The following is a 26,285-nucleotide window of genomic DNA, read 5'->3' on the forward strand; positions in this document are numbered from 1 at the left end:
GATATATGCCATCATGTGCTAGCAATGCCCCTCTGCCATGTACATTGGTCAAACTGGACAGTCTCTACGTAAAAGAATGAAAATGAAAGCTTATGCTCAAATAAATTGGTTAGTCTCTAAGGTGCCACAAGTACCTCTTTTCTTTTGCGAATACAGACTAACACGGCTGTTACTCTGAAACCTGTCAGTATGTAGTTAGGTTACGCTGGTCATTATCCAAGTTACTGTGTTCAAATAAAAATTCACCTAAGTTTCCAGTTAGAACTAAAAGTTATTAGGAGATCATTTTTCTCTCAGAGAAGCATGTGATTCTTAAGTCCTCTTGCTTTAGGGTATGTTTTCACTGCAGATTTAACCTGGGCTCTAACTTGGGTGTTGCTCCCAAATCTCCTCTCAGTCTCACACACAAGCTTTTGACCAGAATTTAAGGGTGCTTTCAGATCAAACTAGCTGACCCACCCTAGGGTAGAGGCTAAAGTCTACAGAACTAAACTCCACAGTATAGCACTATAATACTTGATTTCTGATTGCATAGCGTCTGGTATCCTGACATTTGAAAACCTGACACTTGGAAACATTTTTCATACATTAACTTTTACATTCATCGACTTTCAGGAATTGAACCATATTTCAGTAGAGATGACAGGTCTACATATACCCACTGACCCAAACTGTGTGTAGCTAAGGAATAATCTTACTCCTGCCTAATGCATTTTTTTCAATCTGGCCTATCTTTAAGAAGATAAATGAATAAATTATATGGTGAGCTGGTTTCCAGTATATGAGGGATGGCAAAACTGTAGCTTGTGAGCCACATGCAGCTCTTGTACTGTTAAAGTGCTGCTCACAGATCCTCCCATGTTCCCACTTTCTCCGCCTACCAGATTTGGCAGAGGGGTTAGTTCAGGACCTCTGCCTTGCAGCGGGGTGGTGCGGTATGGGCTTCTGCCAAGCAGGGAGGGGGGTTTCGGGGCTTCAGCCCCCTAGGGCGCATCTACTGGGTCTCCAGCCCTTAGTCTGGGCTGGCACCTCCCGCTGGGCTGAGGCCCTGAGCCCCAGTAGGCACCTCGCATGGAGCTTAAGCCCTAAGCCCCATCAGGTGCTCCTCAGCTCTCAAACTTCTGAAGAGTGTTGTATGTGGCTCAGAGGGTCAGTAAGTTTGGCCACCCCTGTAATATACAGTATTGCACATTGGCAGCATCATAAATGATTACATAATTTAAACTATTATTGAAGAATTCTTAGTTTCTCTATATACCTAGAAGTACCACATGACATTCTAACTGCACAATCATACATGTCAATAAAGAAAACATTTTTGAAGTATTCATGTAGTATAGAAGAATTTCAAATAAAGCCTATGTAGGATTTTGATGGGGGTAGTCAGTCCTCTTAAACCTGGTAGTGCCTAGGGGTCAGCAAACCTTGTCCCATGGTGTGGTCCCTTTAAGATTTTTGGGAGGTTTGATGTATACAAGGACCTAGGAACTAGGAGACTGAAGACTAGAGAGGAAGGGGTTCTAGGAATAAGCAGTGTTTTGGGGAGAAAATATTACTGTTTCTTTAACGATCCAGGACTTGGAGCCTAGCAGAGTATGTGGGACAAGGCTCCCCTCTCTCCCAGCCAATTGGGATGAGCTTTGGGAATGGGACTACCATATATGCTTCCTTCTCCCTCATAGCAGATAAATACCACCAGGAGGAGGTCGGACTGCTGAAGCCTCCCAAATATAAAGGTAAAGAGACTGACTGGGGGAGAGGGGTCAGCAGGAGGAGAAGCTGGTTGAGTCCCTGGAGCTGACCTAATGTACAATCCAGCTCCATGAGAGCTGGAAGGCTCCTGGGTTAAAGTGAGGCAGAGTGACTGTTTAAAGTACAAGCTAGGTCCAGGAGGAGAGCTGGGGGAGAGGGAGCAGAAGGGCAGCAAACCAACAGGACATGAGGGGATGCTCAAGGGCAATGCCCCATAGTCAGGTTAAACACTACTTTTGTGACCGTCAAAAAGGGCCAATAATTTACATGCATCATAAATGAAAATTAATATCTGTACAGTCTGTCTTCACCTAGAGAAACATATACATTATAATAACTCTCCACCAGTGGTGTATACAATCAGATTATCCTCACTTACACAACCTTTATACCAAGATAGCTCCCCGTCTATACTACTGTTACTCCAGTATAAATGAGAGGAGAACCAAGATCATAGCTATTGCTTCCCCAATGATAATTTTATAAACATGTATTTTATAAGCATTTTATAAAATTGTAGACTCTTCTTTCAGTATTGTCAAACCCAAGCATTCTAATATGAATCAAGCCCTAAAAAAAGTCATAACACTGGCTTTAAAATCATGATTTATTTATTTTTTAAATGAGGGGTTTTTTTTTCTCTCTTCTGGTTTCTGAGCCATTATGGTGCACTTGCTTCTTGATTTTAAGCTTTCCTCCCCAATCATGGGTTCTAGAAACCTGCTTTTTTATTTATTTATTTATTTTTAAAGGAAGAGCTGAGATTTTCATGCAGTCTGTTCCTTCCAGTTGATGGAGTTTTAAGAAAAGCACAACAAATATCAGAATCCTTACAATAGAATCTCAAGATCTGGCAAAAGCTCTTCTTTCTCCTTCTCCATATAGATCGTTGCTCTCTAAGTCCTTCCTTGCTTCTTCCCGTTTAATTCCTCCAAAATTCACCCTCTCTTTACTGTTCCTACTGCAGCAACCATGTTATCTCACATTTTGATTACTGTAATCTTCTGTTGTATGACCTCACTGCATCTCTTATCCCTTCCTCCTCCAGTCTGTCCAAAATATCTCTATCAAAGTCCTCTTCCACCAATCTGTCCATATCTCTCTGTCTCCGTTGGCTTCTGTATATTGCTGCATCAAGTTCAAGCTCCTCATCCTTACTTACCATGTCCAACTTAATTTTCTTCCCATTCTATCTGATATCTTTGGTCTTGTTTTCCCTCAGGGACACTTTTGTGTCCTGCATTCAATCCCTTTGCTTCCTCCATTCATCTTCTTTCCTCAGTCCGAGCTTCAAACCTAACATTCTGCCTCCTATGCCTAGAGCAACCTATCAGTTATTATCTGCTGAACACCCAGACCTGCTGGAGGTTCAGCACTTCAGGCTACTATTTGTAGATGTTTAAATATCAGTATAGGAGCTTAACTTTAGGCATTCTTTTTAATCCTGAAAATGGCTTAGGTTTATAAACTTGACCTTTATACAAGGCTTGTGTGACAAATTGGAAATATTTGTATTTTTTATGAATATGGTGTGTGTAAGGGAGGGGGGGTGATTGGTTTCTTGATATCAAAAGAGTTCTAAAGGAACCAAGCAGGAAAAGCAAAATAATCACAGAAGATAAGATCAGACTCCTTGAGGAAACAATGAGAGAGCTGTTTATTGAGGGATACACCTTACTTGGCTCCCCTCCAGCTGAGAATGATGTACTCTTCCCAAGGTTAAGCCTAGGATCAAAGGAGGATCCTAAACTAGAACAAGACCCCAGTCCTAGAAAAGAGAGGGGATTAAGTGTGAGTGGACAGAGCATAACTGGGTACTCTCAGGGAAGCAGGAAGACCCACAGAGACACAGGGAGCATGCTGCTAGAAGGACAGTGCTTCTCCCAGCACAGGGATGGAGGTAATTAGACTATATGACATGTATCAAAGCATGCAAAGAAAATGTAAGGGTTTGGTAAGAGGAAATATTCATATATTCAAAACATAAGCCTTTATTATTTTTACCCTTTGCTCCAGGTGCTTTATAATGTTGGGTGAATGAATAACTAATAGTTTGTTTTGAAGGTGCTGTTTCTGTGTCCAAAGGGAAACTTACAGGTGCCAAACTCAGTCAAGTCTGTTGCATTGACATGGTTGGGTTATGGGGGCTGCCACCCAGAGATCCAGTCCCCAAGTGGTTGAAATGTGTATTTCCACTCAGAGAGGGTTGAAAATATATCCTCCTGTGTGTCTGTGAGCCTCTCTGTTTCTCTCTTCCAATTTGGTTCTTTCTCATGTGTATGGATGACCTGAATTCTCCTGTTGTAAAGGGTTTGGGGCTGCGCTGGAGACTGGGCTAGTGCCCTTAAGGCTGGCTCTGATATTCTGGCAGTCTTTGCCCTCCAGACACACCTCTAGGATGAAATATCCATTTCCATATATTGTACAGAAATACCATACTAGTGACAAATACATATACAGTGATAACAATTATTAAAGAGTACCCCCACATCTTTCACAGAGTGATCCAGTAAATAATCCATTTATGAATACTATAAATAGAAATATTTTAGACACTTAAAATTATATATATATGCTATCAAGTAACTGATATATGTACTATTTACAACATACAATGCATGATAGTGTGGTGTGAAGTTTTTATCACCACTTGTTTAAAATTACCAGTATAAGGTACACCACTCTTGAGTACTACGGCCGTCTCAAGCTAATAAAATCTTTTTGACATATTATATCAGTACTTGTTTTGTTTGTGGGTGAATGTGTGTGTGTATATATATATATATATATATATATATATATATATATATATATATATATATATATATATATATATGTATATGTATATATATATATATATATATATATACGTACACACAGGAATGTGTGCAATATTTTACATATATTATCTCGATCTCCTGTGAATTAAACATTTAACTCTTGTGTACACCTGTTTTCCATTCCATGGTTTTTGCAGTTTTATTACCAGCATTGGGAGCAACTGATTTTCTGGATACTTCTATAAAGTAGAATACAGCATTCCTGCTATTCATTCTCTCTCTCTCTCTCTCTCTCTCTCTCTCTCTCTCTCTTTTTGACCAAGATGAAAGTGCCTATTCAGTACATGATATTGCTTTTTCAATATGCGAACAAAGATGATCAGGGTAGATTTTAGCTCACACATTGAGTTTCCTTTAGACACTGTCAGAGTTGATAGCTTTCACTCCCTGTGGCAAGGCTCTTAAAAGGGTAGAATTTCCATAGTGGAGCCTAGGGCTCCTGCAAAATTCTAGTTCTGCCATAAGTTTTAACTTTTGGAGAAACATAATTTCCCTTACAGTAAAGCCTGTAGATCACAACTGTGTATGGGTCTGTACAGTGCCGCTTAACAGAGGCAAACATTACCAATAATTTTGTTGTTAATCTCTTCAGCAATATATGCAGTACTCCCATAATAAACCTTTCTGGAGCACTTGGTAATCTGCGGTAAAAAGTGCTGTCTTTGTATTCTGCCAAAGCTGTTATTCAAGTACTACCTTTTTTACCTCACCCTTTTCACCTCTGCATACCTCTTCTCTTTTCTTTCTAAATCTTAAAAGTGAAAACTCTGTAAGTAAGTAGAAAATGTCTCTATTATATTGTCTTTGCACAGATTTACAGACCAGCACATGGTTACATTTATGCACTTTGAGTAGTCCCATTGAAGTTAATGGGACTTCTTACAGTGCATACACTGAAGTACATGTGTAAATCTTTGTACAGTGGGCCTAACCTGTCACTTAGCAGTTGTTTACTGAGGCCAGCAGTGAGATATTTTCTGCTTTTGTTTATCTGATCCTATCATTCTAAAATACTTTTAAAAAAAGGAAAATCATACTTTCGAGTCTCCCTTCCTCTGTTTTGCACAGTATTAAATATATTGATATATTAAGGGAACAGAAGGAATGTTCAAGGTCATAAGTGCTGATGTTTTAGTGACATGTTTAGTGACATGAACACGGACTATAAATCCTCAAATTTATTTAAAAATTGTGAAAACAGCTGTTTTTAAACTTTTGAAAGTTACAAAAGAAATTATTACATCTGTTCTTTCTTTCTCACATACTGCATAATTTTTTTACCCCTGTACTAATTGAATTTGATTTTATTCCTTTGTTGGTTAATGAGTGAAGTAAATGTACGGTTTAAATAAAGCTGTTACGCACAGTACTTATTCCTCTCAATTATGTTTTCAAACCTCAATATCTTTTTTGCAGGGACTCCTGAGGATTATCCACAGTACTTCTGTATGAATCTCACAACAGCTGTACTCAGTCTCCTAAAGCCAATAAACAGGGATTTGCACCAGAAATTTGATTTGGTTATTAAGGTAATTTCAACTGAATTCTCATTTCCATACACTTGAGAAACTGCTTAACAATAAAATCTCTGGAGAAAATTGTGGATATGTTCTACTTTCTTTTTTCTTTTTTGGTAGAGAGGCAGTTAATAAACAAATCACTTCTAGTAAAACGGGTAAGGTGCACTTTTGAAAAGGAACTATTTAGGGTTCATGATCCTTTATAAATATTTACTATTAATTTTTGTTATAGTATAAGTTAAAAATAATGTAACTTGTATGTTTGTTTTTTATCAATATAGTAGAAACAAAATTATGCATTTTATATTTCACATTTTCCCACTTCATTTAAACTTTGTAAGTATATCTAATATGTATACTTAGGAATATGAATCATAAAGATAATCATAATACTGAATACAGAGTCAGAAAAAAACAATGTACACATATCATAGGAGAATTCAACATTTAGAGATGAAGGAAAACAGAGAAGCTGAGATCCAGATCCATGACTTTGGTTATAAGGTGGGATTTTCAAAGGAACTCAGTGTTGGCCTAACTGTGTTCCCAGTGAAGTAAATGCGAGCAGAGTTAGGTCAACATTGAGTTCTTTTGAACATCCCACTCATAACATATGGGTTCAGCCCCTCTCTGTTTTTCTGTCCTTAATTTCAAAATGAGTTAGGATAACACTCTATAACTCAAATTAATTAGTTGATATGGAACTAAATGCATAACTCTGAAAACAAGATGGGGGTAGCTACTGCAGTATCTTTGAATAGTATTGTTATCTACAGTACTGAATTCCATTTTAGAAAACATGGGAAGATGGGTCTCAGAGTTACTTTCTTTCACCATTTGAAACTTAGAAATAAGGGAATAGGTAGTATTGAGATTTATATATTCTAATATCTGCATGAAACCTCATAGATTAGTTTTACTTTGGGTGTACCCTAAAAGATTTATGTTTTGCTTAAGGTTATAGTGATAGGGTGCAACAAAAATCATTTGCTTAAGAGATGTGGTTTTGTAAGAAAGAAAAATTGTATTCTGTACATTTGGGATAATCCCTTAGGAGGTTGCATAATGATGCAGAAAGTTGTAGAGGTTTTGCTGCATTTATTAGTAGGTATAGAAGCAAATCATGGGTTATGGAATATAACAAATTGCAGATGTTTACTTTAATTTGTATGCTGAATCAGAGAGAATATTGTAGTGTCTGAGCCCAAGTTTAATACTGTAGCATTCTGGAAAAGGGTTGGCTGCCTCCTGCGCACCCCCTCATGGCCAGAGGTCACTCTCTAGTATACTGCTAACAATTTCTCAGGGCCCCTTAACTCTCAGGCCATAGGTAATAAATGGGACCCTGGGGGGAAATGTTTTGAGTCCTTAGATATTGGCCCTCCATGCCATAACTCCAGTTAAGTCACACTCTCCCTTTAAGTAGAGAGCCTGCAGCACTTTTCCGCAGAGCTAGGTCCCAATTCAAAGCCTCTCTGGTTTTACCTGTCTGGAGCTCAGCCTTCTGGCTTCCAGGCCCCAAACCCTTCTCCGAGTTAAGATCTCTAGTAGGAACTTGGCCCAGTACTCTTAGGATTTACCTGGCTGACACTCAGCCTTGCTCAGCCTTCTGGTTCTGGCTTCCAGGCACAAATCTTTCTCTCAGCCAGGGTCTCTAGCAGAAGCATCCTGCTCACTACAGTGTCTCCCTTTCACAGCTCCCTTGACCTTCGAGTCTTTCCTGCAGGAGCTTCCCTAAGTTTCCCTGGTCCCTTGCTAGTCTCCTCCTGTTCTTTATAGGGCAATCACCCTGGTCTCTCCCAGGTGTGGATCATTCTGTAATCTTAGCCCTGGTCTACACTACAGGGTTAGGTCGAATTTAGCTGCATTAGGTCGATTTTATAATGAATCACAAGCAACCCCGTTCCGTTGACGTAAAGGACTCTTAAAATCGACTTCTGTGCTCCTCCCTGGCGAGGGGAGTAGCGCTCAAATTGACCTTGCTGGGATGCAAATTGATGTTGTTGGCCTCCGGGAGCTATCCCAGAGTGTTCCAATGTGACCGCTCTGGACAGCACTTTGAACTCCGATGCACTAGCCAGGTACACAGGAAAAGCCCCAGGAACCTTTTAATTTAATTTCTTATTTGGTCAGTGTGGCAAGCTCAGCAGCACAGGTGACCATGCAGTACCCCCAGAATCGCAAACGAGCTCTAGCATGGAGCGAACGGGAGAAACTGGATCTGATTGCTGCGGGGGGAGAAGAATCCTCCTTCCCCAAGTCCTAGTCCCTCTTTGTTTTTTTTTGGTATTTTTTGGGTTTTTTTGCCTTCCGTTGAACTAATAATGTGTTTTTTGGTTTTGTCTGTTTGTTTTGAACCTTTGGTGCTGTCACGATTCCTCCCCCACTCTGAACTCTAGTGTACAGATGTGGGGACCTGCATGAAAAACCTCCTAAGCTTATCTTTACCAGCTTAGGTCAAAACTTCCCCAAGGTACAAAATATTACCCCCGTTATCCTTGGACTGGCCGCTACCACCACCAAACTAATACTGGTTACTGGGGAAGAGCTGTTTGGACGCGTCCTTCCCCCCAAAATACTTCCCAAAACCTTGCACCCCACTTCCTGGACAAGGTTTGGTAAAAAGCCTCACCAATTTGCATAGGTGACCACAGACCCAAACCCTTGGATCTGAAAACAATGAAAAAGCATTCAGTGTTTTACAAGAAGACTTTTAATAAAAAATAGAAGTAAATAGAAATAAAGAAATCCCCCCTGTAAAATCAGGATGGTAGATATCTTATAGGGTAATTAGATTCAAAAACATAGAGAACCCCTCTAGGCAAAACCTTAAGTTACAAAAAAGATACACAGACAGAAATAGTTATTCTATTCAGCACAATTCTTTTCTCAGCCATTTAAAGAAATCATAATCTAACACATACCTAGCTAGATTACTTACTAAAAGTTCTAAGACTCCATTCCTGTTCTGTCCCCTGCCAAGACGACTACAGACAGACACAGACCCTTTGTTTCTCTCCCTCCTGCCAGCTTTTGAAAATATCTTGTCTCCTCATTGGTCATTTTGGTCAGGTGCCAGCGAGGTTACCTTTAGCTTCTTAACCCTTTACAGGTGAGAGGAGCTTTCCCCTGGCCAGGAGGGATTTCAAAGGGGTTTACCCTTCCCTTTATATTTATGACAGGTGCCAAAGATGTATGTTGGAAAGTATGTTACCACATGCTGTAAATATGCACCATGTTCAGCTCCATTGGCATTATTATATATTTCTACGGCAGGAAAGCAACAATGTTCAGGGAAACCTAAAAATATGGATGCTTATGGAAATCTTATCCAGACCTTTTGATATTTCCCTCCTATGCATCCTGTCCTTTCTTCTGTCTCCTGTCAACACAGTTAGATATTTCTCACCTGTCCCCATTTCCTGTCCTTGTCCTCTCTGCTTTTGACTGGGCTGACCCAAGAGTGCCACCACACAGCACCCCGCCTTTACCATATACTCTGAGCACATGTTTCCGGGTCTGGTCCTATTCTGAAAATCCCTTGCTTCATGACCCCAAACACAGTCGTAGTGGAAAGAGGAAGGAGGCCAGCTATGAAAAGCCCAACTTCCTTCTTTTGCTGAAGGACAGTCTCTGGATTCACTGATGCTTAGAAATGTGTAGGGCTCCCATTAAGCTATTTGCTTGCTCAGCAATGTTCGGATTTCCTACGAGATTTTTTCCACTCTGCTTATCCAGAGAACCTTGTTCAGTTTTGGGAGAACACTTTATCCAGTTCTCTGGGATCCAAAAAACCTCAGTTTGACTCCAGATTTAATCACTTGGGTTCTTTATTTGGCACACAGCAAACCTATGCTGAGTTGATTAGACTCAAGTGTAGGAGGTGGGTATAGGGCATACCACATCTGAAGTTGCAAAGAAACCCTCTCCTTTCATATGAATTTACACATCTCATTGCATTTACTATACATTGTATCACACTTCTTGGGGGTTGGCTTGGTCACTTTGCAGGAACCAATCCCTGTACAGCATGTTCTGTCCATGAGAGGGTTCATGCTTGACCTCCTCCTTACATTCCTAACTTTTCTTGTCCATTGTTAGTAAATGGTTCCATGGGAGTTCTCCCTCTTATCTTAGCTGGCTCAGACATTCTGTCTTTTTGAGCCTTATGATCTGTTTACCTCCCTAATTCTGTTCTCCAAGAAATGAGGCCTCCCTTATGTGTTAATTACTTGTGTCAGGCCAGGCCTCAGCTATGAGCAGTGCTCACACCACCATTTCTCAAAGAGAAACAGATCAGTGTTCTGTTCCCTTTGCCTAAGAGCTGAGTGCAATCCAGTACCTCCATTGATTATGGCTGCTTGCTAGTTGTAGTACTTCTTCCCAGAGGATACCAGCACATTCGGTATTCTCCATCACTATCTTCTACAAGTTCTTGCTTGGCCTTTCTTGCTTTTTCTTTCCTTCCTTGGGTACCCAATTCAAAGTTTGCTTAGTATGTCTCCCATCTTCTGTACAATATACTTGTTGCAACCACCTGAGCCTTCTTTCTTTTATGATATTTTCTAACATGTCCTGCTTTGTTAGATTCCTTAGTTTTGCATTTATTTTGTTTTTCCATGAATTGTATCGCATCTCCCTCAGCCATCTATATTGGGCAGCCTCCAATCTCTGTCTTTGCTCCATACGCTAGTGTGCTTAGTACAACTGTATGGTATAATCTGATCTTTAGTTTAGTATGGAGATCTCTGTTTGACCAAATGCTGTTCAAACAGGGGCAATTTTTCACTCAGTCAACTGCGAATGGGGAGGAATGGTTGTAGATACCTCTAAGTGTGTGTCTCCTCTCCTTCCCCAGGAGGGGAAAAGTGTGGTAAGTGCTGTGTATCAGAAGAGACTAAGGAGATATTCTCTCCTAGCACTGTCTCTACTCTACATGCACACAAAACGAAGTATGCTGTTTGATAGATAAGCCTGAGGTTAAAAGGAGAGGACAGGGATTGAGGTGCAGCTGACAGTCAACAGTGAACACAGTCTGAATGCTGGCTGACAGATAAAGAAGAGTGATTGTGGAGGGTTTGGGTTTGAATGAAAGGAGAAAACGTTATGCATGTAAAAAAGGTGGGAGAAGCTCCGTATAGTGGAAAAAAGGGAAGGAAAGAAGCGAGAAAGGAAGAATTGGAAAGACGTGTCTTAAAGAAAGAAGGGAGAGTGAAAAGTTTGAGGAGAGAAAAGAAAGGAAGAGGAAAGGAATAAAACCCAGGGAAAACTTCAGCAAAAATATAATTGTATATAAAATGTGTTGGCAATTGTTACAACTATATTCATTAATAAATATGTAATTATATGTGTTTGCATTATATACATAGTCTAACACTGGTTACATTATACTGTTATCACATTCTGAGGTGCAGTCCAGACTAGAGAGGGCTTATGTCACGACCTGCTCCGCAACCTTGGATGCCGCACAATGCTTTGCTGCTGTAGCTCCCAACATGGGCCCCTCACAAACAGCATGGAGGTCACAACCTGAGTATCTGAGTATAGTTGCAGCCTGCCAGCAACACTCCAGTCACTCTCTGGCTTCCACTTGCAAGGTGACTTCAACACACTCCCAGTCCTGGATTTTCCCCAAAATGTGTGTTCTGCACTGTCCAGCCATCTCCTGGACAGCTCAGGTATTATAGGTCCATTGCCTGTAAGGTTTGCTACTTCAATTGGAGTTACCAAACAATTCAATTTAAACACAGCACTGGATTAGTTTGTATTAAAGAATAAAACAAGTTTATTTGAATACGAAGAGAGTGATTCGAAGTCAGTATGAGTATAAGGCATTGAAGTCAGAAATGGTTACTAGAGAAATAAAGATAAAACTCTTTCTAGTAACTAAGACTTAACAAGCTAGGTTCAAGGTAAAATTCTTACTCTATGTTGCCAGCACAGGGCTGACCAAATTCTCAGATCAGAACCCATCCCAAAGTCTGGTTCCTTTGTCTTCTTGAGTGAGAGAGATAGACAGAGATCCACTTGCCCCTCACTTTAGTCCTGTTGTCCTTTGAAGTGGATTCTTCTGAGAATTACCCTTCAAAGGAAAGTTTATTCAAAGAAAGTGATGCAGAGTCTGAGGTGAAGGTGCCCCCGTACTCTTTCTTCTCTCCGTGTATGCTGAAATGCAGATTTGCTTTGTCTCCCTCTTGCTGTCGCAAGGACTCTGTGTACTACTTATATGTAAATTGAGGTAAACACACATTCCTTTCTTTAAGATAGATAATTTTTGGCGGGGAGAGAGAGCTCAGTGGTTTGAGCATTGGCCTGCTCAAGCCAGGGTTGTGAGTTCAATCCTTGAGGGGGCCATTTAGGGATCTGGGGCAAAAATTGGGGATTGGTCCTGCTTTGAGTAGGAGGTTGGACTAGATGACCTCCTGATGTCCCTTCCCATGCTGATATTCTCTGATTCTATGAACACTTGCCACAATTTGGCACAGACTAGGCCTCCTCAGACCACAAAGAGAGTTTGAATATCTGAAAACGGCAGCTAGCCAAAAACATATTGCTGAGACCCCAAGATGTCATGTAACTAACAGGAACAGATCTCTTAAAACTATCTTTGGACATTTATGAAACACAACAAAGTCATGATTCAGGATCCCAAGCCCTCACTTGGATAGAGACAGGCCCAATTTCTTGGAGAGGTTGATGATGAATATACCAGATGCCCAGCATTCTTTCCTGGTTGTTCTGAGGAACAAAGTATTTGCAGTGTTGTAGCTGTGTTGGTCCCAGGACATTACAGAGACAAGCTGAGTGAGGTAATGTCTTGTATTGGACCAATCTCTGTTGGTCCAATACAGGATATTACCTCACCCAGTTTGTCTCTGAGAACAAGGGATTACAGTGCTACAAGGGTGGGAAACACAATTGCAAATCCACTGCTTGTTGGTATTTTGAATGATCCAGCACCTGTTTTTACTTTTTTTCCATATTGGAAAGTGCAGTAATCTAAATGCAATTGAAGCTATTACAGTTTTAGAATGAAATAAAATTTCCATTTATAATCCATGTAATCCATTTCGATACTAGGTTGTCTTCAGTTTTTTTAATCTATCAGAGCATAGTTGTCATTTGGATGTATAAAACAGAAGTGGATTAATGGCTAAACAAAAATGCATGTGCAGTTATGGTTCAAACCTGCCACAGTAAAACCCTGACTTTGTTTTGTTTTGTTTTGATTTTGTTGTACAAATCCAGTGACACTAGCGCAGCCAAACATGTACATACACGACATCAATTAAAAAAAATCAGTAACACAAATCTAGTGATACATGTTTTGTACCTTAATAACAAGCTGTATTATGAAAGGAAATTTTTACAGGTATTGTTAGATTCAAATTGATGTGTTTTTTGTTCAGTCAAGGAGATAATAAGCAACATAATATTCTGACTGCTTGAATAATAGTAGTTTAATACAGTACTACTCAGGGATCCACTGAGTTGGTACAATGTGGGAGTTTTGCTCCATATCTAGTTTAAGTATTTCTCATTTAATATTACTAGGTTTATGTTTTTCATTGTGCTTGAGTTGATGTTGAATTTAATCTCCTTTTATTTGGAAGGGGAAAATGTGTAATTCAGAAAAACATTTGTGTTTAAGCTTCAAATTTACCAGTTCAAAAGTCTCAATAGGTGTAACACCTAGAATATGTCTCTGCCTCTGATATCAGATCAGTATGTTGCCCAAAAGACCATATAAAAGTGAAACAGGGAAAAAAAGTTTTACTAAAACATAAATATTATACCATATGAGGACTAATTTGACAACAGTCAGGATTGTACAGTATCTGAGAAAAGACATACTTAGAAACATGTAACCATAGGAATGTTCTAACTTTCAAGAATTTGTTTCCCCCCCAATGTTCTATTTGTTCCCTTTTTAGATATTGTTTTTGAAATGCCCAAAGTGTACCTGACACTTTTTGTATGTGAAGTCAATCCATGCTTTGAAAACAGTCATTTAATATTTGTGCATTAATACATGCAAGATTAATACATGCAAGACAGAAGGGCCATATTTGTCACAAATGCAAACTCTGATTGACTATAGAGTTGGAAACTCTTCTGACAGATTCAATGAACACGAGCTTGGTTAGTAGATTCTATAGGACAATAAAGGAAGGACAAGCAAATCTAATCGAAGAAAGATGGAAAAGCGATGCAAAAATAATATCTGCAAAAGAGTGGTCCCAAGCCATGCAGAATGTATAAAACTATTCCATGTAATTGGAACAAGCACTGTTTTTATTCTTTTTTTTGGGAGTGATGTTTTTTGTTTCACACAAAAGTTGTATTTCCTTCAAATTACATAATAAGCCACCAGAACAACTGGGACAAATGTAAAAGGGAATTGCATTGGAGTTGCATGTATTCTAAATATCTTGTAATACAGAAGTACTAGAAAAGATGTGTAGTATTTTGTCTGGTATATACCATATTTACATAAATTGCTTGTTCAAAGTTTGTGTTTTCTTTCAATAGATTGATTGAGATTAATTTGACTTAAATTCATAGATTACTGTGTGTGTCTATTAGTAATAATAAAAAGACCATGCTTAAAAAACTGACAATAGTGACAGCTTCTACTATATTAGATTACACAAAAAATTTATAAAGCTATCTAACCATGTAGCTAATTACTTTTTATCTTAAAAAGAGCATGGGAACTTCTAAAGAAAAATGAGCTTTGATGTTAGATTATATAGCTATGTGTATGAACATATATTAATAATATAATTATTATAAAACTATAATCAAGCAATTTTTTCTTTATAATATTAGTGCATGTACCTCTTAATATTTTAATTGATCTTTATAATGCTAGGAGAAATTCAGATCATGGAAGAAAAATTTTTGCACTGAAATACAAATTGAGCAGCAAAAGTGTAAGGGTGCATCTAAAACTGAAGTCGTGATCTTGGCAATTGCTGGGCATCTACTAAGTGCCCCCAAATTCCCATTGATATCAATCAGAGTTACAAGGGCTCATCATCTCTTGGGAGGAAACCATTGCCATTCTTTTCATAAAATGATTTTGTCACTTGTTCCTGCAATTGCTCAGCTCATCTACACAGCACCACTGTTTCTGACACAAGCAAGTTAGTGCATACACACTCAGCCTGCCTTACAGTCATGGCTATTTAAGTACATTTTGAGTTTTCCAAAAGCACCAATTTTCTAAATTAACAGCTGCTGGGGCAAGAAGTCATTGGGTAGTTTCCAGAATGGCTACTTCAATCACAAAAGCATTGTGATGGTTGAAAGGCATTCTAGCCATGCTGATATAAACCTCAGAAGAGACCACATCATAAAATGGCAGTGGCAGAGCCAACTCTGTAGTAGCATTCGATTTCATAAGAATTTAGATAGAATTCAGCAGATCAAATTTCAAAGTTGCAAGTAAATTACTTTGGCATCCTGCCCCACAACAAGTAGTGTGTCAAGCAACTTAAGAGTTAGCCCAATATTCAAGTCCACCCAGATGAGAGCTCCAATTCCAATGGACAGAAAATGGTAATATGATATGGAACTTAGCTACAGTTGTAGAGTCCAGCACACTGGAATATGTTTAATGTGGGCAAACCTGTGGAGAGGAGACATTATTAAAGTCATTTTAGGATGTGTCATTGCCCACAAGACCATTCCTCAAGTAATGGAATGTTTTAAATTAATTTGTTCATTCCTTGCCCATCGCAAGAAACATTATGTTAGCCAGAAAGGCAGTATACCATTGTGATGCAGGCATGCTGGATCAGAGAGGCATATTCCTGGGCATGTTCCTTTATTTTTACATCAGCAGGCTTTGCAAAGTGCACGATTTTCACAAACTCTAGCTTGCAGGGAAAATGACAGTGTCATTCTTCCACTGCTTTCAGTAGAAATTATTTGGATTCTCTGTTCCTTTTGTGATTCTTATTGAAATACCTATCCATTATTCCCTTGGCTACTGAAATTTTACCCAGATTACATCAAAAGATTCAAGCACTGATACTTGCTGATATGGTTGTTGAATCAAAATATCGTTAAATGTGCCTTTGGAAAGCAGAAGGTGAGGTGGACATAGCTTCTAAAGTGCAGTGACTCATCCCCAATATTATTTTGGTAGGCTGTGCTTTTCATAATATTAGTTGAACCAAGAAGAAGGGGTTTTTTGCCTGGTGAGAATTGAATTAGAGCAGAAAGAACTCTTGCGGATGTGGAGTACAGCATTTCTGAAAGTATCAGGAAGGAGAAAATGATAAGAGATGCCCACTGCCCACTGTTCATTACTGTAGCAACCAGGGGGAGGAAAGCATTAATAGACATTCAGTGCCAATAGCAGTTACAGTCAACAGCAAATTACAAAGAGTATTAAGAGATTTTTCAACACCTGTTTCCTGATTATGTAGAAAGTTTGCTTACTTCATCATGTTTTGATATGGAACAGCTGGGCAATGACAGTATAATTATCAAATATTTTAATGTAGTTCTCTCACACTTATTAAAACCTTTCATCTACATTAGTTTCCTCTACTATATCACTGATGAAGAGACAAATTTAATTGCAAAACTTCTAAAACATTAAGTAGTCACAAAGCTGAAACCAGTAGGATTCAGCATAGGAAATATTATACGTGTGTATATTGGGGATCTGTAATATCTAAAAAGTAACTGTAAAATATATTAAATATTATGGTTTACCAGAGAGGGGTAGAAAAAAGATACAAAGGATGGTAGTTTGAATGAGGGCATTTTGGCTGATGTGAGGACATACACTTAGGTTACTGCTTGGAGTGATGGTGGTGAACTAACAAAGAGAGAGGGGGGCCCGGAAAAGAGCATACAAAAAATGCCTTGCTGTTTGTCTTGCTAGTTGTGTCAAAGCTGAAAATATTGTTCCTATAGTTTCATCATATAACTAATATAGTGGTCACCGCTAAAAAGTTGTTCTGTACCCACAGTTGCCACACACATGTATCTGAGATTCCAAAGAATCCTTTTCTGAATATAGGGAAAAACTGCTTAGATAGGATCACAGAATGTTCAGTTTTTCTTTATACTCAGAACATTAATAGCATTGGTATCCTAGTTACTGCTGCTTGGTAACTGTGCTTTAAGACTGACTTATTATTTCTATACCATACAGCACAGCACAACAGAGAGGCCAGATTCTCATTTTATGTAAATCAATTTTCTTCCATTTACAGGATTATCAGCTTTGCCTCTCTGCACTAATTTTAAATTATGTGCATCATTCAGAATATGCTATAGTGATTGCACAGTCCGTATTTTTCTTCACTCAAAGTAAAGAGAAGAGAAAGAGATTTTATTATTTTTAATAATAATTGTGGACAGTCACAAGGTATATTTTTCACTGCACTACAACATCATAAACCTTACTAATACAGAAGTCCCTTATCCATACCAGAGTAAAGAAGATTTTTGTTTGTTTCGGGGGGTTTTAAACCTGTCAAGACATATTATGTGCCAAGATCATTTCACTACAACATCATGAGCTTCAGTGATGGAAACATCAAAAATCTTGTCTATCTTGAAGTTACCCTCTGTTTCTTTTCCCTAAGCCAATTTTAATCCATTTCAGCAGTTCTCCCCCTATACTGTATTTTGTGGCTTTGTAAATTAATATACAATCTAATGCTTTCCCTAAATCTAGAGAACTTGTCCCCAGTTTCATCTTTATCTCCTGATTCAGTAATGCACTTGAAAATTCAAGCAATTTTGTCAGACCCGACCTTCTTTCTATGAATCTATGCTGACTGTGTTGTTTTATTTTATTTCTTTCTAATTATAGAAGTTGAATTGTTGTATATTGTTTCTGATCTCTTCCTCTCAGCTGAAGTCAAGCTTATGTGTCTGAAGTATCCTGGCCCTTTCTTTGTTCTTTTATTAAAAAGGAGACCTCCATTAGCCAGCCCATTCTCTAGAACGACACCATTTTTAGAAAGATATCAAATATAGTTGCCAGGGGCTTTTCCTTATTTCCAGTTCTGTATGTCATAACTAATGACAGAAAGCATAGAGGACATTTTTGGACTCAGCAAAAGGAGCTGACAGCAGTATTGGGACTTGTTGCAGCTCCTGAAGTTGTTGCATTTACGATTTTCACTAGGGTACATATGAAAAAAAATAGTAGACCAACTAGCCCAGGATATGACCTATCTAAATTACATGATACACAACAATAGTTGTCAACTACAGAATATCTTCCCATTAGAAAACTGAATAAAGCAGTAGGCATTATAAAACTGATGCTGATAATGCTTCAAGTTTTAGCATATTTCCTTTCTGGCAAGAAATGAAATCAATTTACCATACTAAAGCCACTTGCGACTTTATTTTAAAAGGGTGGCTGCAATATCAAACTTTACTTTTCAGAAAAGCAAAGGTCTTGGGAAGCAACAGAAAGCCCTTAGCTGCAAGTTTTCTTTAAATTTCTATTCCAATGTTTGAGTGATCTATCTTTGGCCGTGCTCAAGGTCATTTTGTGTTCAGTTTACATGTTAATTTGAATGTTTGAAATTTACTGGAAGGGTTGTTTACATAAATCTGTTTTTGAAATTTCATGTGTGAGTATTTGCAAACTACAAATTTTAAATGTGTATGTTGAGGTAATTGTACCACAACCATCCATCAGAAAAGAAAAAAAATATATATAATGTGATATATGTGATCGTTCCCAGATAAGCAACACAGTTTGAATTTTGAATACTCATGATCAATCCATAGATTAAAAAAGTTCAAAAAGATTTGTTCTGTCAATTCAAGGAATATTCCATGAGCTGAAAAAAGATCAAATTCAAATAAATAGTTTATTGTAAATTCTTTGCTCAGTTCTGTTTCCCAGGGGAAACAGAAGCAATGATGTGGTGTTTGCATTTCTACAAAATGCCCTATCCTTAACTTAGTCTTAAAAGTAGGTATAGTGGCATTCTAAAACGCATTTAGAAGCACAAAGAAAACATTGCCTAAAAATCTGAATTGGCTGTTGGGAGATTTAAAATATTCAAGGTTACTGCCCTAAGAAACAAAAAGGGGTTTGATTTATGCAAAAAATGAGAAATCCTTATGATGATTAGAATGTTTTTTGTTCTGAAGAAGAAGAGATGGTAGTGGCCACACTCGTTCCAGCAAATCTTTTTGTCGGATAGTCCAATAAAGAAGTTATTTTTGAGAGGCTAAGTCGCCAACATGAGACCTGAGCATATCCATCAAAACAGACATTCCAAGACCACACATTTGATTGCATTAGAGTTAGATTATTATGATATTTGAATAACTCTTTAATCTTATATTTCATATTTTTATATTCTTAAATTAGTAGGGCTAATTACATGATAACTAATAACCTGCTTTGGATATTTGTTCTTATAAAGGACTATATGTAAGATATAGATATTCACTGTTTTCCTCATTGTGTTTATTGCTCACAGAGCTCTGTATTAATAATAAGACAAATCTTGAGGTCATTGCTGATTTTTACTTATAGATTCCATGGATTCTTTAGTTACTTATAGGTCCTTGCTGAGTTCTGATTTATTTATAGATTTCTAGGCTTTAAGATCAGAAGGAACTGTAATGATTGTCTTGTCAGACCTCCTACATAACACAGGCCATAGAATTTCACCCAACTTTTTACAGTCTTCTTTCCCAATCTTCACTTAAGCACATTTCCACTGAGGATAGTGGAAGTTGTTTTTTTTCTTAGTAAACACTGCGTAAAAATTCATCAAGGATCTCATGAGTTTTCACAATGACAATTTATCTTCCTGTTAAATAATTTGAAACTCTGTGCAATATACGTTGCCCCTAATGGTTGACTCTAAGCTTGTTTAGTTCTCTGGCAGTTATCGCAATGGAATGGTAATAGGTTCTGGATTTAATCTTTCTTCTCTCCTATTCCATTTGGGATTAGACAAAGACATAGTTACTGCATCAATGATCACTAAGGAGGCCCAGGTAGGTTTTTATATTCTGCTTTTCATTCCACCCACTCCTTTACCACAGCCTGATCCCAATGGACAGAAGAAAGCCAATATACTAAAGAACATTCAAATGTGTTGCAATACTGTTAGATGTTATTTCCAGATTCTCTTTTCCAGTATGTTTGACCAATTCCTTTTGTCACAGATTGCATGTGATAATTTTATTTAAACTGAAAATCAATATACAAACTTTAAAATAAAGAAAGTAAAAACGTGTGTGAAGTAATGCGTCAGTGCCCCTTTAGCCAAGCGTGGCACAGCCCCTGGGCTCACTTAGCCTAGTGGGGCTGTCAGGATACTCCTGGTGCCCAGAGCTCTGAAAAACACTTTCTTCACTTCCAAGTTTGTCAGGTTTCAGAGTAGCAGCCATGTTAGTCTGTATTCGCAAAAAGAAAAGGAGTACTTGTGGCACCTTAGAGACTAACCAATTTATTTGAGCATAAGCTTTCATGAGCTACAGCTCACTTCATCGGATGCATACTGTGGAAAACACAGAAGATGTTTGTTTTTATAAACACAAATCATGAAAAAATGGGTGTTTATCACTACAAAAGGTTTTCTCTCCCCCCACCCCACTCTGCTGCTGGTAATAGCTTATGTAAAGTGATCACTCTCCTTACAATGTGTATGATAATCAAGGTGGGCCATTTCCAGCACGAATCCAGGTTTCTCCCCCCCCCCCTCAACCCCCCCCCCAAACAAACCCACTCTCCTGTTGGTAACAGCTTATCTAAAGTGATCACTCTCCTTACAATGTGTATAATAATCAAGATGGGCCATTTCCAGCACAAATCCAGGGTTTAACAAGAATGTCTGAGGAAGGCGGGGGAGGGGGGGGTTAGGAAAACAAGGGGAAATAGGTTACCTTGCATAATGACTTAGCCACTCCCAGTCTCTATTCAAGCCTAAGTTAATTGTACCCAGTTTGCAAATGAATTCCAATTCAGCAGTCTCTCGCTGGAGTCTGGATTTGAAGTTTTTCTGTTGTAATATCGCAACTTTCATGTCTGTAATCTTGTGACCAGAGAGACTGAAGTGTTCACCGACTGGTTTATGAATGTTATAATTCTTGACATCTGATTTGGGTCCATTTATTCTTTTACGTAGAGACTGTCCAGTTTGACCAATGTACATGACAGAGGGGCATGCTGGCACATGATGGCATGTCAGGGGCTTTCTTCGCTCCCAAGTTGGTAGGGGAACCCAGACCTGTCCAGTCCAATGGGTTCCAGCTCAGGGCCCTAGAGCTAAATAAGCAGGATCAGGATTCTTTGACTCTGACAATGGCCTGAGCTTCTTCCAGGGGAAGGTAGGATTTCATAGAATCATAGAATCTCAGGGTTGGAAGGGACCTCAGGAGGTCATCTAGTCCAACCCCCTGCTCAAAGCAGGACCAATATCCAATTTTTGCCCCATATCCCTAAATGGCCCCCTCAAGGATTGAACTCACAACCCTGGGTTTAGCAGGCCAAAGCTCAAACCACTGAGCTATCCCTCCCCCCTTTCTGCAGGCTCTCCAGTCTATCAATCAGGTATCCAATCTAATCAATCAGGTATCCAAAGAGAAGAGGTATCCAAAGAGAAGAGCAAGCAAGCAGAAACACTTTGGATCCAGAAACAAAGGAGTCAAGAGTTTTGTTGGTGTTTTTTTTAAAAGGAGGCATGAAGATAATTAACTTGTTTTCAGCTTTCCTTTTACTAGCAGAAATGAATGTCTGAAACAAATGCATGTTTTATGTAACTGCATCTTTTTAAATGAAAGAATGAAACCTGAGAAGCTACATGGATACCTCCAAAGAAATTGAGTACGGCATTGAAGACTAAATATATAAACAGTATAAACTAATGCTGGTCAAACTGTTACAGATAAATAATTGATTCTGTGAATGTATCCCTTTTCTCATATTGAAATAAAAACTACAAACTAACCATAATTTTCCGAATTTTTTTTATTTGTAATTCTTTCTCAAATCATTTTATTCAAACAAATTACAGCCTTTGGATCTATCTCCAGAGCATTTTGATTATTCATTATTCTTTGTGTAATTGGATATCTAAGTCATATAGTATTTCTCTTTCTTGCTTAGATAACTGAATTTTTTTTAAACCTGAGAATAACTTAGTAATAGTGAATAATAAATAATTATTTTCATAAATGAATATCTTTGTTCACAAGCAAATATATTTCACAAATCTATGTGAACAGAAACAATCCATATGTTCATGGTAAAAAAAGGCCTAAACACAGCTAAAACTGAGTCATGAATCAGAATTGTTTTAAAACATAAATCTGGAAACTTCTTATAATCTTACTATATTACATCTTTATCTCTGATTCAATTTCCTGAGGCAAATGTTTGAGATAAAGGCCAGATTCACCCAGGAAACAAGTGTACAAAACCTGTTTTTTGGTCTGCTAGCATAGATTTAGAGCTGAATGAATTCATAATGATTAATTTATTTTCTTTTTTTCTTCTTATGGAATAACCAGTAGCATATCATGATTTCTTTGGATGTATTTTTATTAAAATTATTCAAGACTTTTTCCAAGCGTTTTAAAGACTTGAATTGGTCACAAACAGTGCTCTATGAGGAGTCAGTATTTAGTTTCCATGAGCACTCAAGCATATCACGTAAAAAGTCTATTTCTGCAAACATTACTTCCTCTTTAACTTAAGCACTCAGATATACACAGAGTGCCTACAAAAAGAGGTGCTAAGTGAACTGAAATAAATTGATTAAAAAAACTATTTGAAGAAATTACTTCTTAAAAGATGTTATATTTTGCTAATTACTGAAATAATATTATATATTCAGAACGTTTCAAAATATTGGTTTGTCTAAACATGCAGGTATATATTTGTGTCTGAATGTATATGCAAATACTTGTAATTTATTGGCAGTTCTAATCCTGTATGTAAATTGAATGTCCAATTTATAATGATAGAATATAGTAATAATACTTTGAGAGTGCTATTAATTTAAATATTATAAATATGAGAAAATAATTCCACTAAGTATATTACAAATAATACATATTAATATGTCCGTGAGCTTCTGTAGCTAGTGTTTTACTTATATGTTCACTTTTAATTCCATTTGATTATTTGCATTAAAAAGTAACTATCATCAAACAAGGCTCCTCAGACTCCTTTATTGACTTTTCATGAGTAAAACCTTAAAGAAGGAAAACAACAAGTACTCATGCTGTTCCTGGAATATAACCAGAAGCCAAAAGTCTAAATTAAGTTCCCTTTGCGTCTCTTTTCCTTAGTCCCCTCCTGGTTACATTCAGTTTGCATTTTTATTTGAAGATTTCTCATTAAATACAGGACTTCTCTTCAGATTCTCAACACTCTTTCTGCTTAAGCAGCATATGTTAATGTAAGGGAGTTTTGCAGTGCTTGTAAGGAAGTAATCACTGGTGTATTTATGATTAAACTCCTACTTCCATGAGACTTCTCATGGATATTAGGGGAGAAATTGGGAGGAGGGGAAAATACTCCTCATCCTCAAGCGAGATATAAGTGTTGGTGTCTCATCTCATTTCTGAGCTTACTCTGAGTCCTAACACAAAATGTCACATGTTTTGCATGCATACAATACACAGTTGTCTATATTTGGTAAAATCCTGAAAGGCAGGAAAGTGGAGATTAAAATATTTCCCTCACTTTAATCATGCTAAACCAAATTCAGTGAGGTTATATGGTATGTAAGACAGGGAAAAATTTATTTTATTCTTTTCTACCGTAAGAACTGTAAAAGGTATCCTATACCATGTAGGGAAATTTCAGTCAAGTTCCCTTCCCCCTTTCAGCTAAATCTCTTGAAAGGTAGAGAGGGTTTATATTATAATTCCTCATTTATTACGAGTATTAGGTCAATTCCTAGTAATGCATAAATATATAGTGTAGGGATCAGTAGAAAATAGGGTTTTTTCTCCCTTTCCATTTTAAATATTTTTTTTATTTTACTATTCCAAAGGATTCTAAATTATACAAAAATCTGTGTCAATCAAAACTAGTACTGTGTAAAACTACTCTGCAGTGAGTTTTAACCTCTGGGCCACATATATAAGATATTGGATCTGAAAAGCAATAACGTGTGCAAATTTGACAGGTTTCAGAGTAACAGCCGCGTTAGTCTGTATTTGCAAAAAGAAAAGGAGTACTTGTGGCAACTTAGAGACTAACCAATTTATTTGAGCATAAGCTTCCGTGAGCTACAGCTCACTTCATCGGATGCATACTGTGGAAAATACAGAAGATTTTTTATACACACAGACCATGAAAAAATGGGTGTTTATCACTACCCATTTTTTCATGGTCGAGAGAAAATACAAGGCGTTTCTAGCTGTAGCTTAGTGCGTTCCTGATTTTCTTTTAAAAGGGGGGGTTTCTGTCAAGTATTCGGAGCCTTTTGCCATAAACATCTAAACAATAGGAGCTTTGCTTCCTAACGTCTTCCACTGTCCCAAATGAAGATTTTACCTGAGTAGGAACTACGGGTTTTTGGCTAGTGTCTTTTTGTTAAGTTTGTTGCTCCTCAATTAAAGCAAAATATAACTGATTTGTCAAATTTGAAATCTGTAATATAGTAAGAATATTAACTATATAGAAATCACATGGGATATTTTCCAATACTGTATATTATACAATTCCAGTTAATACGATATGGAATGTACATATAGGATGAAATTCTGGCCCTGTTGAAATCAGTGGCATAATTCCCACTGACTTCAATAGAGCCAGGATTTTTCCTATTATGTTTAACTGCTGCTCTATCAAATGGTATTCAGTACACTTACTTGAAAGATTCTAGACTCATATAATCATAATAATTACGGTCCCAGTCCTACAATTTACAATACATGGGCTGACTGCTGTGCCCAAACTGCGTCCTTTTAAAGTCAATGGGGTTCCAAGAAAAAGCATCAGCACTCCTCCTGCATGTTGTAAATTGGGGCCTGATTTACTTCAATTTTTATTATTTTCTCTGTTATATTTTGTTTTAATTAAGATGAATATGATGCTGCCTGACACTGGTCTCTAAGAGGCTAATAGAGCCCTAGGGAGGCTGTATGGGAGGCAGCCAATCAGAGAAGGGCTGTGAGAGCAGCCAACCAGGGCTGGGCAGGCCCATATAAGAAGGGCTGCAGAGCAGCTTCACTCCCTGGAGCTTGAGGAGGGAGAAGGACTGGCTGCTTCGCAGGCTGAAGGCAGCAAGCACCCTGGAAAAAGCAGTACTGCAAGCGGAGACCCAGGAAGTGAAAGGCAGCTCTTAATGGGCTGCAGGGATCTGCCCTGAGGCAACAGCAAAGAGGGTGCTGGGGCTGCGTGGAAGTGGCCCAGCGACATCTATAGAGGAGTCAGAGAGGACGCAGCAAGTTGCAGCCATCTACAGAGTCCCTGGGCTGGGACCCAGAATAGGGGGCAGGCCTGGGTTCCTCCCCTCCACCATCACCACTGAGGAAGTGCCCAGACGTTGGGCTGCAGTTGCCACTGAGGGAAGTGGCTGGACTGTGGTACATTCCCCCGGAAGGGGGTGCATAGAGTGTGGCACAGAGGGAGGGCTGTGTCATGAAGAGGACGCTGTGGTCCTTGGAGTGACATGGGTCCCTGGAGCAGAAGTGACGGTGCATGAGACACCACCAGAAGAGGGCGCAGAGTTAATTCCCAAGACAGCCCACAAGAGGTGTCACACCCTGTCACAATGAATTAAAGGTTGTTAACAAAAAATAAGTTATAGTGATTTCTAGTATCCCATAGGCATGGAAGAACAACAATAGATAAAAATTATGGCTCTGATCCTGCAGTTTGGTGAAATCCTGGGTCCAGTGAAGATGTTAGCAAATTTCCAATTGATTTCTGTGAGGCCTGGATGACAGCTGTTTGTGCAAAGTCCTGCATCCAAACAGACCCATATTAATTTCAGGCATAGAGTTCTGCCTGCCTGGATCCAGTTGCAAGATCTGCCTCTATATCTGAGTTAAAAAATAGTCAAACAAAAGTAGATACAATTTTAGGTATTTTTTTAAATGTATGCTGATGTCACTATTTCTGTCTCCTCTCTTAACAGTTGACATATGCAGAGTGGAAGATTTTTCCAAGTAACTTTGTGCTCTGAATGTGTTTCTTATG

General features: G+C 38.3%; 1 protein-coding gene across 6 annotated transcripts in view; it reads left to right on the forward strand.

The window, feature by feature from the left end:
- PCDH15 (protocadherin related 15) overlaps positions 1–26,285 on the forward strand; it is a 1,335,873-nt gene that overhangs the window by 984,606 nt on the left and 324,982 nt on the right. For all 6 annotated transcript variants that reach the window (XM_073353680.2, XM_073353679.2, XM_073353690.2 and 3 more), the window contains one exon: positions 6,009–6,121. In XM_073353680.2, the coding sequence (XP_073209781.1) occupies positions 6,009–6,121 (113 nt within the window). The remainder of the gene's footprint in view (positions 1–6,008; positions 6,122–26,285) is intronic.

Source organism: Lepidochelys kempii, chromosome 7 (assembly GCF_965140285.1).
Source record: "Lepidochelys kempii isolate rLepKem1 chromosome 7, rLepKem1.hap1, whole genome shotgun sequence".
In the NCBI taxonomy this organism is placed as follows: domain Eukaryota; kingdom Metazoa; phylum Chordata; order Testudines; family Cheloniidae; genus Lepidochelys; species Lepidochelys kempii.